Source organism: Psammomys obesus, unplaced genomic scaffold (assembly GCF_907164565.1).
Source record: "Psammomys obesus unplaced genomic scaffold, mPsaObe1.curated_primary_1811, whole genome shotgun sequence".
NCBI lineage: Eukaryota > Metazoa > Chordata > Mammalia > Rodentia > Muridae > Psammomys > Psammomys obesus.
In genome coordinates, this window is record NW_026596152.1 from 3399163 (window position 1) to 3412162 (window position 13000).

General features: G+C 42.6%; 1 protein-coding gene across 5 annotated transcripts in view; it reads right to left on the reverse strand.

The window, feature by feature from the left end:
• LOC129666773 (myosin-2) overlaps positions 1-9246 on the reverse strand; it is a 23981-nt gene extending 14735 nt beyond the window's left edge. Inside the window, exons 1-16 of one of the 5 annotated variants that reach the window (XM_055594020.1) lie at positions 9043-9246; positions 8823-8966; positions 7366-7522; positions 6318-6345; positions 6121-6235; positions 5934-6026; positions 5355-5418; positions 5138-5236; positions 4209-4312; positions 3612-3750; positions 3177-3295; positions 2938-3087; positions 1693-1863; positions 1295-1604; positions 1212-1228; positions 615-668 (exon numbers count right to left, since the gene is read on the reverse strand). In XM_055594020.1, the coding sequence (XP_055449995.1) occupies positions 615-668; positions 1212-1228; positions 1295-1604; positions 1693-1863; positions 2938-3087; positions 3177-3295; positions 3612-3750; positions 4209-4312; positions 5138-5236; positions 5355-5418; positions 5934-6026; positions 6121-6235; positions 6318-6345; positions 7366-7522; positions 8823-8966; positions 9043-9246 (1968 nt within the window). Of the gene's footprint in view, positions 1-614; positions 695-921; positions 926-1211; positions 1229-1281; positions 1605-1692; positions 1864-2937; positions 3088-3176; positions 3296-3611; positions 3751-4208; positions 4313-5137; positions 5237-5354; positions 5419-5933; positions 6027-6120; positions 6236-6317; positions 6346-7365; positions 7523-8822; positions 8967-9042 lie in introns of all 5 variants that reach the window. The other 4 variants (XM_055594019.1, XM_055594016.1, XM_055594018.1 and 1 more) reach the window with 4 other exon arrangements.
• Positions 9247-13000: the final 3754 nt, after the last annotated feature.

A 13000-nucleotide genomic window follows, 5' to 3' on the forward strand; every position in this document is an offset into this window, starting at 1 on the left:
TGTGTGTGTGTGTGTGTGTGTGTGTGTGTGTGTGTGTGTGTGTGTGTATGCATCCATGTGTACACCACTTATGTGGAAGTTTAGCCTAACCTTGGGTGTCCATCCTGAGGTTTCAAACACTATGTGATTGAAAAGGGGTCTCTCACTGAACTAGAGCTTTGCCACACTGGCCAGACCTTGCTAGCCTGGTTTCTCCCAAGGATCCATCTGTCTCTGTCATCATTATAATATTCTCACAGTGTAGCACAGGCTGTTTTCAAGTTTTCAGTCCTCCTGCTTCTGCCTCTCAAGTCCAAGATTACAGGAATGCAGCACCACAGCTGACAGTTTCCTTAGTCTTACTGAGATTTTCTTAATCCCAACTAGATTATGGATGGTGGATCATGAAGTTCTGTAAGATTTCCTTGGTGGTACCCTTCCTCCTGTGATGACTTAGCATGGGAGGTGAGATAAGATAATGATTGATTTAAATCTGAGTGATTTAAATTTCTTCCATTTCATGTAAATGGAAGTCATCACTTTCAACACTTTCCTAGTATCTCCCGGAAAATGCAATCTCATATTTCCAGAGTCAAATTCCTAAAGCAGTTGGAGTTGCTAGAGTTTGTTCTTACTCTGAACAGGGCAGACACGGTCTGGAAAGACGACCCCTTCTTCTTAGAACCTTTCTTCGCAGCCCCGCCACCACTTGCCTCTGAAGAAGAAAAAGGACAGTGTCGCTCAAATAGTCAGTGAGCTCCAGGGAGCTGATCTCTGTGCTTTCAATGCTCAAGTGGAACCTCTTCCCACACCACTGGCCCTCTTGAAATTTTGTTTTTCAGCTAAGTTCACACCCACTTTTCTGTGATTTTTTTTTTTTTTTTTTTTTTTTTTTTTTTTACCAATGTGATGTGAACAGCAGTCGCCTAACCATGAAGAGACAGACCTTCGGATACTGATACTTGGCACACAGGGACTTCAGAAATCAGCAGCAGAGGCTACTTCTGAGAGGCAGGATTTGGTCACTATATTGTTTCTAAAATCCCCAGATGTTTCCTCTTGAGTAGAGTGGAAGAAGGAGGAGAGAATTACAGAAGCCCAGGCTTCTCATTGTCTGAGAGCCTGGCAGTTCCTTTCTGGCCATTGTAATATGGTCCCTGTCAGTGGGGAACCACACACTTATAACTATAGTGTAGCCTACTACTCAAGAAATTAGGGATTTGGCATGCCACTCTTCTACCTAGGCTATCTCACCAGCCTCAACCTAATAGCTTGGGTGTAATAGCTGCAAAAAATTAAGGCTTGGAAACCTCACCTGCTTCAGCAGTTTGAGTCCCAGAGAAGAGGTAAGCCAGAGTTTTCATTGACGACTTCTGGTACAGGCCCACCACGGTCTCATTCAGGGGGTCCTTGTTCTTGTCCAGCCAGCCAGTGATGTTGTAGTCCACGGTGCCCGCATAGTGAATGAGGGAGAAGTGGGCCTCGGCCTTGCCCTTGACCACCTTGGGCTTCTGGAAGTTGGCAGACTTTCCAAGATGCTGCTCATACAGCTTGTTCTTGAAGGAGGTGTCTGTTGCCTTGGGAAACATGCACTCCTCTTCCAGGATGGAGAAGATGCCCATCGGCTGGATGGAAGACAAGGCAAAGGCAGCTGAGTGAACAAGAGCAGCAGAGTGCACGGGAAGGGGGCCCAGAGCAGATGGAGTAGGCTACCTTCTCGATGAGCTCGATGCAGGCGGCCAGGTCCATCCCGAAGTCGATGAACGTCCACTCGATGCCCTCCTTCTTGTACTCCTCCTGCTCCAGCACGAACATGTGGTGGTTGAAGAACTGCTGCAGCTTCTCGTTGGTGAAGTTGATGCACAGCTGCTCCAGGCTGTTGAACTAAATAAATAGATGTGCTTATTTCTCTCTAAAATTACCTGAGCATTTGATTCAAAGTAACCTTTAGATGATAGTGTCAACATCCTTGGTCAGGACAGTCTCTTTTGCAATACAAAATAGAAAAGCATGGAAAGTTTAAAGCATGTAGAAGTCACTGTCTGTTGACATTTTATGGACTATTTTAAGTCTGCATTAATACTCTTTTCTTCAGCTTTCTTAAATTTGCACAATCTTCTTCTGGTTTTTTCGTGGCTGCCCTATCTTTAGTCCAGTTGTTCCCTGTGTCTTGCAGAGGGCTCATCCTAGAGCGAACCCTCAATCCATAAACTGCTGGTTCATGCACTGCTGGAATGCCAGTAGGGTGGGAATGTCAAGAGACTAGTAATTGTTCTTTAGTGTGAAACAAAAGCAATAAACAGGACACAGAGGATCACCTATAATATAACAGCACGCATTCATCTCTTTAAAAACCCTACCAAAATGTCAAGTGAACTAGATATACTTAGTAGAATTACGGGCTTCTCCTTCCTTTCCTGTATTTTCTGTTAAAGCCAAGTTTTATTGTAATAATCAGAAAGAAGATAAACTTTTAAAAAGCTGTGAGCAGAGAAATGTATTTCATGATCAAATGGAAATTTTTATTTCATGATATTACATTAACAAGCATTAAAAGTTAATTGCATTTAATTAATGATGATTCTAAATTATTAAGCCTTTCTTAGCCTTTATTATCTCCCTAAGTATTTCTCAGTTATTTCTGCACTGTATACTCAGAATGCATTATATATTACTAAATTTCACTGTGCTATTTAATGTCAGCTTCTTTTACACCATAGGATTCTTAGAGCCCCTCCCCTTTTATAATCTAACTCCTTCTATCCTTTAGTGAGTTGAAAGGTCTCTTCTTACACGTGTTGTTTGTCATTTACTACAGGAAATGACTAGTAGGTGCCAAGCAAATCTCCTTTAAGTTTTCATATAAAGACAGTGGCAAGAAAGCATCCTAATACGAAGTCTTTCTTAATAATATATTTACTGCTATAAAGGTGCTCCATCAATCAGCTCAATACTCACGTCAAAGATCTCAAAGCCAGCGATGTCCAGGACCCCGATGAAGTACTGCCTGGGCTGCTTGGTGTCCAGCTGCTGGTTGATACGGGTGACCATCCACAGGAACATCTTCTCATACATGGCCTTGGCCAGGGCGCCCACTGCGTTGGTCACCTTGAAAGATGAAGACAGAACTCTTGAGGTTATACGAGGAATGTACAATGCATTTGTCCCCTGGTGGTGGTCATTGATTACACGTTTACCTGCTCTACAGTCTGGCCTTTGGTGACGTACTCATTGCCGACCTTGACCCTGGGGTAGCAGAGGGCTTTGAGAAGGTCAGCAGAGTTCAGACCCTGGAGATAGGCAGCCTTGTCAGCAACTAAAAGGAAAAGCAAATACAATGATATTAGGGCCCAAAGAAGCCCATTTTCTTTAAAACAAACAAACAAACAAACAAAAAGAAACAAAAACTTTAATCTTCATGCATGGTGTGCTGTGTTTTCAGTATATTTTAAATAGTCTCACTGAGTTCAAGACCTTGACTACCCCAGATCATGTCTGTGCTTCACATAGTATATTACTTTAGTGCTTAGATCTGAAATGTGACTTTGCCTTCCTAGAAAAACCCAGAATAACTCGTTAAGAATGTGAGTCTCAAATGAAGCATGAAGTCAGGTGGAAGACGCAGCTGGTACCTTCAGTGCCATCTGGCTCAGCTTGCTCCTCACGCTGCTTCTGCTTGAACTTCATGTTCCCATAATGCATCACGGCTCCCGTGAGCTTATAGATGGAGACCTTTTCATCATTAGTAAAGCCCAAAATGTCAATAGCACTCTGCCAACAAAATCAAGATGATAACAATTAGGCTAGGACCTGCTACTTACACCTCAGGTCCCTATTCCTCACTAACTGATCTAGCCGAGGAAACCACACCAGCTCTACTGGAGGGAAAGGGATCCTTTATCAGGGGTGTGGAAAGGATGCTCACTTGAGCAATGAAGGGATAGGTGTGTGTCTCCTCACGTATTGAAAGGAAGCTTAGAGGAAAACATGGTAAAGCTCAGACACATTATTTTTGAGGCCTCAACTTCAGCAAGGACTTGAGCAAACTCTGAGATGATACACCTTAAAAGCCTATTGAGGGACGGCATCTGACCCTAGCGGGGCCATGATTTCTTTAGCACCCTTCACTCCTTCTTTCTTGTTGCTCATGGGGGCTCTGAATAGATAAGAGTGAACTGCTTCTCTAATCCTGCTCAATAATCCCAAACATTGCTCTGTGTTCCACTTACATCAGTGGCCATCAGTTCCTCCTGGTCATCAATGCTGGCCACACTGATCTCCCCTTGACTGACAAATGGGTAATCGTAAGGGTTTGTGGTAATCAGTAGCATTTCTGAGTATAGGGAAGAGAGCAAAGATGAGCACAGCCTTCATCAAAGCAACAGACTTCCATTGATTCTAAGGCCACCACATGAAATGTGAGTGAAAGATGACTGATGAACGCTAACTATCTTGAAGATGATGTCATGATGTTCCCTGTCATTGGCTAGTTTTTGAACACCACGGCGATATAACAAATGGTAGGCATGAGTGAAAATTTCAAAGAATAAAAAAAGAAAAAGAAGATTAACTCATACTACCATAGTCTCGATAGTGGTGACTACTTTAAAATCGGAAATGGAAGCAAACTGAAGCCTTAAGGGAGAAAGAATATAATTAAGTAAACTTTGCTGCTCTTTAGTGTGGAATGCTATGCAACTATCCACAATATGGTGCAGCAATACTGATATGGAGAAAACTGTGACATACTCAGTAAATATATATAAATTACAAAAGTGTAGCCATTACTCCAACTGTGTAAACTGTATGCATTTATCTATATGTAACAAGATACATACAGAAGGTGATTAGGGTGATGTTCATAATGGTTATTTCATAGTAAAAATTGGAGATAGTTTTTCACTTTTCCATTGATTCCTTAAGAATTTTCATTAAAAAAAATGTAAATTTTAACAAGCTTACAAGGCATGACTTTTTTGATACAGGGGATTGAACTTGAGCTCAAGTCAGAGCTCTACAGTTAATCTTGAATAGCAATATTTTTAATGAAAAAAAAAAACACCTCAACAAAATTCAGACATGGCATGTCAGGTTGGGCAATGCGCTGACTGGTATGGTGTGGTGACTTCAGAGAAGTCACAATTGTCATATCCCTCACCAATCAGCTCCGGCTTCTTGTTGGACGTGATCTGGTAGAAGATGTGGTAGCTTCTTTCCGCCTTCAGCTGGAAGGTGACCCGGGACTTCTCCAGCAGATCTAGAAGAAAGCCGATGGCAAGCAGGAAAACTGTGAGAGCTGACAGGACGCGCAGGTTTGGTTTCCAGGCAACTTTAGCCATCCCGAAAAGAGAATGGTGCCACAGGTGAGCACTCACATGTCTCGATGTCAGCGGACGCCAGTTTCCCCGTGGTGCCGAAGTGGATCCTGATGAATTTACCCTTTGAAGGAAGACTAACATTACTTTGTTTTCAAGAACATCAAATCATTAACATGCTCAAGACACTTGGAACAATACTGCTTTAATCATAAACCAAGCCAGAGACTATTTACAACAGAAATGAAATGTGTCTTTTGTTTTACAAGTAGGATTTTAACTTTGATTTAAGAATTTATAAATATAAACATATGGGGTGATGCTGTGTTAAATAGTTTGTATTAATTAGCCCATGATGAATAAATATATTAAAACAGCCCATTGCATCCCATAAATATATGCAGTTATTGTTTTTAAATTAAAAATAAAATATGCAGTGTAAATAGTAATAATAATAATACACTCCAGAAAACAATCACACATCATTCGGGCCAGAGTTTTTGATTTTTGGTTTATGAAATACACCAAAGAAAACCACAGTATTATATAACGTAAATGAAAGATTCAGAGACTGCATCATAGACATCCCACAGATTTTGGCCAATGGACAGTGCCCATCACAGTGTACAAGAGACTCACAAAGCGAGAGGAGTTGTCGTTCCTCACGGTCTTGGCATTCCCAAAGGCCTCCAGCAGGGGGTTGGCGCTGATGATTTGATCTTCCAGGGTCCCCTGCCAGGGAAAGATCAGTCCTTGCATATCAGGCTCAGGGCTTTCTTGCCTGGGAACCCCCAAAGCAGCTGGGCTCTGTGACAAGCGTGCTCACCTGCATTTTACCAGAAGTTGCTTCCTCCTTCTTCTTGTCCCCAGTGACCGCAATTGTTGCAAAGTACTGGATGACACGCTTCGTGTTCACAGTCTTCCCGGCCCCGGATTCTCCGCTGTTAAATCAGAACAATCAGAGGAGTTCCCACATCTAGCAGCTTCCGCCGCCATGAGAAGAAAGCATGAAAACCTACTTACGTGATCAGGATTGACTGGTTCTCCCGGTCTGCAAAAGGAATTGCAGGCATTTAATGTTTCAAGCCAAGTTGTAAGTGGCTAGAATAGTATAAGTGCACGGAATTTGTATTCCTTGATTTAACAGCGTTAGTGCCTGATGAAAAAGGGCCTAACATCTTTCCAGTTACCCACCTTCTACACACCTGCTCAGTGCGCATACACCCATGTAAATCAAATACAACCAGTCTTACATCTCCCCAGAACATTTCATTCAAGGGGGAAAATCCTATGATGAAGAAAATACTTAGAACCTTGGTATAAGGGGTGAGGCACAAGGCTTTCTTTCTGATAGTCTACTGCTAAGTCAATATCTAAACTACACTTGACTTTTTCATCCCATTTTGATGACAGTTTAAGTTAGTGACATGTTCATGGTGGGCAAAAGGAGCAGAGCAACATAGACATTGGGAATGTTTTGCTGTATGAAGAGTAAGAATGGGTGGGAAGAGGAAGTTTTGAAAATACTCTTGGTTTCATCATATTTTTAAGGGAGAGCAGGAACTCTGATGCCTCACTCAGTCTAATGAATCCTCTAAGCCATTTCCAAAGGGACCACAAGTACCTAAGATCAACCTAGCTGAGCAAAACACCAGAGAGGCAGCGTCACAGTAGAATATCCTAGCACCGGATATGCCTTAAAATCAGACTGGTTGGTTCTGGCAAAGGTAGTACCCCGAGTACTGCTGGCCATAATCTACGATACTGAAGAGAAAACCACAGAAGCCAAGTTTGTTCTCCTGCCTCTTGCCTCAGAGAAAACCTCTCCGTTTGTGTGGTTCTGTCTATGTGCACATGTCTGCATCCGTACACGATGCTCGTATTCTTATAAGTCTCACTGCCAGTGACCTCTGCTGACCTTTAAACATTAAAGAGCTGATTAGCTCTTCTATACTATCTCACACAGCCTGTGAGAGGAGATTGTCTCGAAGGGAGTGATGTAATTGATTCAAGATGTTAGGGGTTCTGCCGTGAAAAGGTTAGGCACATGCAAAATAGCCAGGCTACTCACCAGTCAACATGAACTGGTAGGCGTTGTCAGAGATGGAGAAGATGTGGGGCGGGGCCTCCTGGCGCTTTTTGCCTCGGTAGGCCGCCACCACCTCGGGGTTGTACACCGGCAGCCACTTGTAGGGGTTGACGGTGACGCAGAACAGGCCTGAGTAGGTCTGGGAAGGAAAGAGAGAATGGAGTGACTACTCAAGGGCCCTTGTCATCTGTGTATCTCACTTAGTTGAATTTTAAGAAAAAGAAGGACTTTCATGAGTATATTTCTTCCAGGCATCAGCATAGAAACTGGTTGGTTGGCAGATAACAACATCTTTGAGGGCAATGACCAATCCAGAGTTCCCTTGGGACTTGTCATGGTTTTCATACAGCGGGTGCACCTATTTTTATGTCTGCCTGTTTGTTTTAAAGTGTAGACCATGAGAGATTTTTGTTGTCTGAAATAAACAGGAATATATTTCCTTTGCAGAACTGAGACAATTTGAATTTATAAGAACATAAATTTGAACATAAATGTATTCAATGATAAAGGAGTGCTTGGGGACTTTGGAACATTTTAAGACAACACGATAAAAGCCTTTCAAAAGCAAGTGGGACAGTATGTAGACATAGTGGCACTGGGAAACACTGTAAACTATTTTTGAGTTATAGAGTGACAGAGAACAAATCTTGATTAAATGCAGGAATTTAAAAGTTGTCTGTCAACTGGTTAAAGACTGGCACCAACCAATTAAATTGGCAATGGAGCATAAACTCAGGTACACCTGTGTGGGTGTTGTCCAGCTAAATATCAGTACCAACCAAACTGTATGAAAATGTGAGTATAAAATACATTACATTCAAAATGTTTATTGGCTATATATCATGTGCTAGGACCCGGCAAGGATGTCAGAATAAAATATAAGTAAGATGTTATCCTTTCAGACAGTCCCAGTCAACGCAGTAGCAGAGGAAGTGAAAGAATGACCAGGAAAATCACAGTCAATGTGAATGCAGGGATAGGAAGAGCAGGGCAGAATATCCAACGCTGCCCGGGAATGCTGGAAGCATTTCACAGACGAAAGAACCAAAACATACCGACGTGAATTATTATTGTGGGAAGAAAGAGTGAAAAATGAATGAAATTTGATCCCTAAAAATTCTGTTTCTAAGTGTCACAGTGTGTTTATCTTTTCCTTTGTTTGAGATGATTCTTCAACTGCAATAGAGGGGGACGGGAAGGCGTAAGCATGGTTGATCAACAGATCTGTGGTCAAGCCACACAGCAAGGACAGTAGCCTTCCCTTGGGAGAGAAGATAAAGTGTTACTTTTGGGATGCGCCTTACAGTCACGATAATGAACCTTTTAATAACGCGTAATTCTGTTAGTGACTTCTAGTGTGCATTTGTGCCTCAGTGTGAGTGGTAGGCTGTCAGGGCACATGGTGATGACAATGAAGACCCTTGGTGGGCGTCACTCACGTAGATCATCCAGGCTGCGTAACGCTCTTTGAGGTTGTACAGCACAGCGGGCTCGTGCAGGTGGGTCATCATGGCCATGTCCTCGATCTTGTCGTACTTGGGCGGGTTCATGGGGAAGATCTGGTCTTCTTTCACCGTCAGGGTCTGGTAAACGGGAAAGATGACTATTGGCATCAAGTGAATGACCAAACCTTCAAAACGCGCCACAAACGTAACTCACCGCCCCCGCTTCGGTCTTCACTGTCACTTTCCCTGCATCTCTGCTCTGAATGGTTCCCTTGACGAAGGATTCCTTGGGCTCCGCCACGAAGACAGATGTTTTGGCATCAAAGGGCCTATTCTGGGCCTCGATTCGCTCCTTTTCAGACTTCCGGAGGTAAGGAGCAGCCTCCCCGAAAACGGCCATCTCGGAGTCGGAACTCATGGCTGCGGAACCCACAGACCCTAAAGCGGATAAAAAAATTTCATACAGTGGGCACTGCCTCGTATACCAGCAGATCTTCTCAGAAGTCTTATTATTTGATCTGTATGAGTATCTTCTGTGTATGTATGTGTGTACATGTGTATTTATGCATGCATACATATAATGTGCACTTCGTGCATGCCTGGTGTCTAAAGAAGCCGGAAGAGAGGATCAGATCCTTTGAGTTACGGAGGTTGCTAGGTACCACGTGGGTGCTGAGACCTGTGCTCTGCGAGGGAAACAAATGCTTCTGACCACTGAGCCCTTTCTCCAGCTCCAGCCAGGAGATCTTTACAGTGCCATGGTTCTCAAACTGTAAGTCACGACCCCTTTGGAGGTCAAACAACCTTTCACAGGGGTCACCTAAGACCACCGGAAAACAGATAATTTCATTAGGATTCATAAAATACAGTTATGGAGTAGGAACGAAAATAATCTTATGGTAGGGGTCGCCACAACATGAGGAACTGTATTAAAGGGTCACAGCTTTAGGAAGGTTGAGAACCACCGTGGGCTGCCCTCTCCCACTGCTGAGCACACAAACTCATCTTGTCCCGCCCACCAGGGGAGGCCCTTGTATGTTTCCGGAGCCCCAGTTCCGGGCCCCTAAACTACACTAGGCAGTTCTACTGCTCCCAGGCTGCAGTTCCTGAAGCAAGCATCACAGTAACAAAAATGCAAGAGGTTGCAGCGATGTGTGCTTAGGACAAGACATTCCGCATCTCCCGTCCTCAGAGACTGACATCCTAGTTTGGAAACTAGGTGATAGGTAGAGCGATGTTGCCAAGGATTGTGTGATCTTGCATAAGTCTCTTGATCATTTGGGGCCTCAGTAACTCCATCTTTAGAACAAGGATTATAACACCAGCTTCTTTTCACTTTGAAGCCCGTGGGATAGGGTGATATTTGGGGAAAACTATTAAAATGACAACTGACAAACTGAAAAAGGTTCAGGCTATTATTTGCATATAAAATGTCATTTAGCCTAATGTCACACATCTTTCTGGCCATATAAAGTAAAACAACTTTATTTCCACTTATAGATAGCTGGCCGAATTTGCCTAAAGTAGTTATGGAAGAAATTTTGTGCTTCATTTCCTCCCCGGCCCCCAATTTTCAGTTGTGTGCTGGGCACAGTTATTCTAACGTGACGCCTCTGCCCACTAAACCAAGTTCAACGCAAGGAGGAGACACCCACACCCTCGCTCCGCCTTGGGCTTCTGCATGGCAGGGTTCCCGGTGTTCTAAGTTTCCTTGTACGTGAAACCTGGCAGCTTGCTCTGCTTCAAGGTACAGGTAGCAGAAAAAAAAAAATAAATACAAGGAGGAGAGGAATCCTGTGACAGTCACTGTGGGATCAAATGCTTGGAACTCATCTAAATCTAGTTTCCCAATCTCCCTCTTCAGGGATGCAGCATGCGGCAGTCATAGGGCTGCTAAAAACCTTGCTTCCATATTCAAAACTGTCACTATGTCTTGGTTTTATAAGATGACTTCTTTCAGGCATACAGAAAGTTTAAAAGAACTGTTGTTCTAAGAATTGCCTTTCTTTTTTAAATTGGAGATCGTGTTTACTAAATGAATTCTAACAGCAGGATATAGTTTTACAAAAAAATCTTAGCTTTTCTACCAGATTTTTTTACTTGCAAAGAAAAAAAAATCAAAAGCAAACAAACTAAAATAACTTAAAAAAAAAAAACTTTAGAACTTATTTTGCTCACATGTCACCCTACAAGTGCCTGAGTCACCAAGGAAGGGATAAAAGTCCTCCTTCCCTCCCAGTCCCTTTTCTTAAAGGCAGCTGTTTCCTGAGACAAGCACTTTCTCAAAGGATGCTAAGTGACATGGAACCAGGCCAGAGAATCTCCATCACACCTCCAGGGACCAGTTAGTCCAAACCTTACCTTACTGGCAAATGAGAAGGAACAGCTGGGAAGTAAGAGGGTCCTGTGTAAGAAAAGAGCAAGGCACTTGATTAGTGGAGAAACAAAATCACACTCGTTATGAAAAGTCGAAGGCACCAGAATTCACAGATGTGAAAAGGACAGGAGCTGCAGTCCCAGTGGCCGGTGGCTGTGGCCAGTGTCCTGCTCCCACCTACCTTGGAGCTTTTAAAAGCAGGACGAGTCAGCCTCCGTTCAGGACTCTTTTATATGGATAGCTATGGAAACAATGCAGCTGCCTCTTCTTTCTTAAGTCAAAAGGAATTGTCTGGCAAAAACCCTCTTGGCAACCTAGCGTCTCTGCATAATTCTCATTCATATTAAGAATGGTTGGATATAATTAGAAATATTTTTCTTATTGAGTATGTGGATAAATCTCCTATGGATAATTTGAGAAGATGAGCTGAAAGGAAGATTCAGCTGGTGGATAAAGACAGTGGCCAGCCAGCAGGATACCTGGCTGCCCTCAAGACTGTCCTTTTGGCCTCACCAGGCATGCCATTCGTAGCCTTGCACCGCATTCGGATATTTCACATATTAAATGATATAAATAAAATGCACTTATTTTAATTTTCCGGGGCTTAATTTTCACCTGTTAATCCTTTTTCTCCAGCCCGCTAAAATTATGTTGCATGCCTTCAACAATTGAAGCAGAGAGAGAAATCGTCTCTTTGCTTTCCTAACATTCTGGGAATTTCCTGGCTCTTATTTAAAAATAAAAAGATAACAACTGTTTTGGCCAAGTTGTTCCTCTGTATACTAACATGTCATTCCCTGTTCCTTTTTTTCACTGGCATGTATGCAAGGGAAAAAAAGGTTGACTATTTCCTAGTTGTAAAAAATCGATTTTTTAGAGTACTTCACAATGTTTTTTACATCATAGCACATCAGGAAAAAAAAAATGACATGAATACAATGCAGTAAAGGAGCATAGAAGAAATCTGTCTGTAACTACTGAATGGCTTGGGAAGACTTTTCTTTATACCTCCTTACCTTCTTTTGGAAATAAAACATAGCAAATGTAATATCGACCATATTAAGGAAAATATTAACTATTGAATGTGTCTTGAGCTTCCAATATCTTTTTAAACTTTCAAGGATAAACTTCAGCTAGATCTCAAACAACATTCCCCCCCCAATAAAAAGTCGATATCTCACTTTGTGCTCAAAATGTGACATTTTTCTAATCAAACCTTTTTAAGTGATGCAGACAGTTTTTACATTCTTGCTAATTAGCATCATGAAGATCTTTACACAAGAAGGCAATGAAGGCCTGACCATGTTTTTCCTATCAGCTAAAATGATGCATAAAGACGCCCTCTTCTTCCTTCGCTAATGAGATAAAATGTTGACTTTTCTAGGATAATGGAAGTAGAATGCTGACCCATTTGAACTCTTTTACACATCATATACTTCAAAACTTGATGAAGCCATAATTTTTTTTATCAATGTGCTAAAAAAAAAAAAAAGTCCTTAGTTGCTAAATTGGTCAAAGGGCACATTAGTCACAGACACAGAGATGTGCCTGATACAGTCAGAGCTCAAGCTTTGATGCTCTCAGTCTGAGCTATCACCCAGAATCACAGTTCCACCCCCTAGCACCTTTCCCTTGGCTGGCCGCCTCCTGGGCGTCTTGCCCTGCCCCAGGCGTCCTGGAACATCAGCTTTCCAGCAATTACAGGGGTCTCTTGACAAGAGCAGGGCCCATCACACTTTCAGCTGGCTGCTGAAGTCCATCCTGGTTCCACTGAACACATGGCCAAAGACACCAT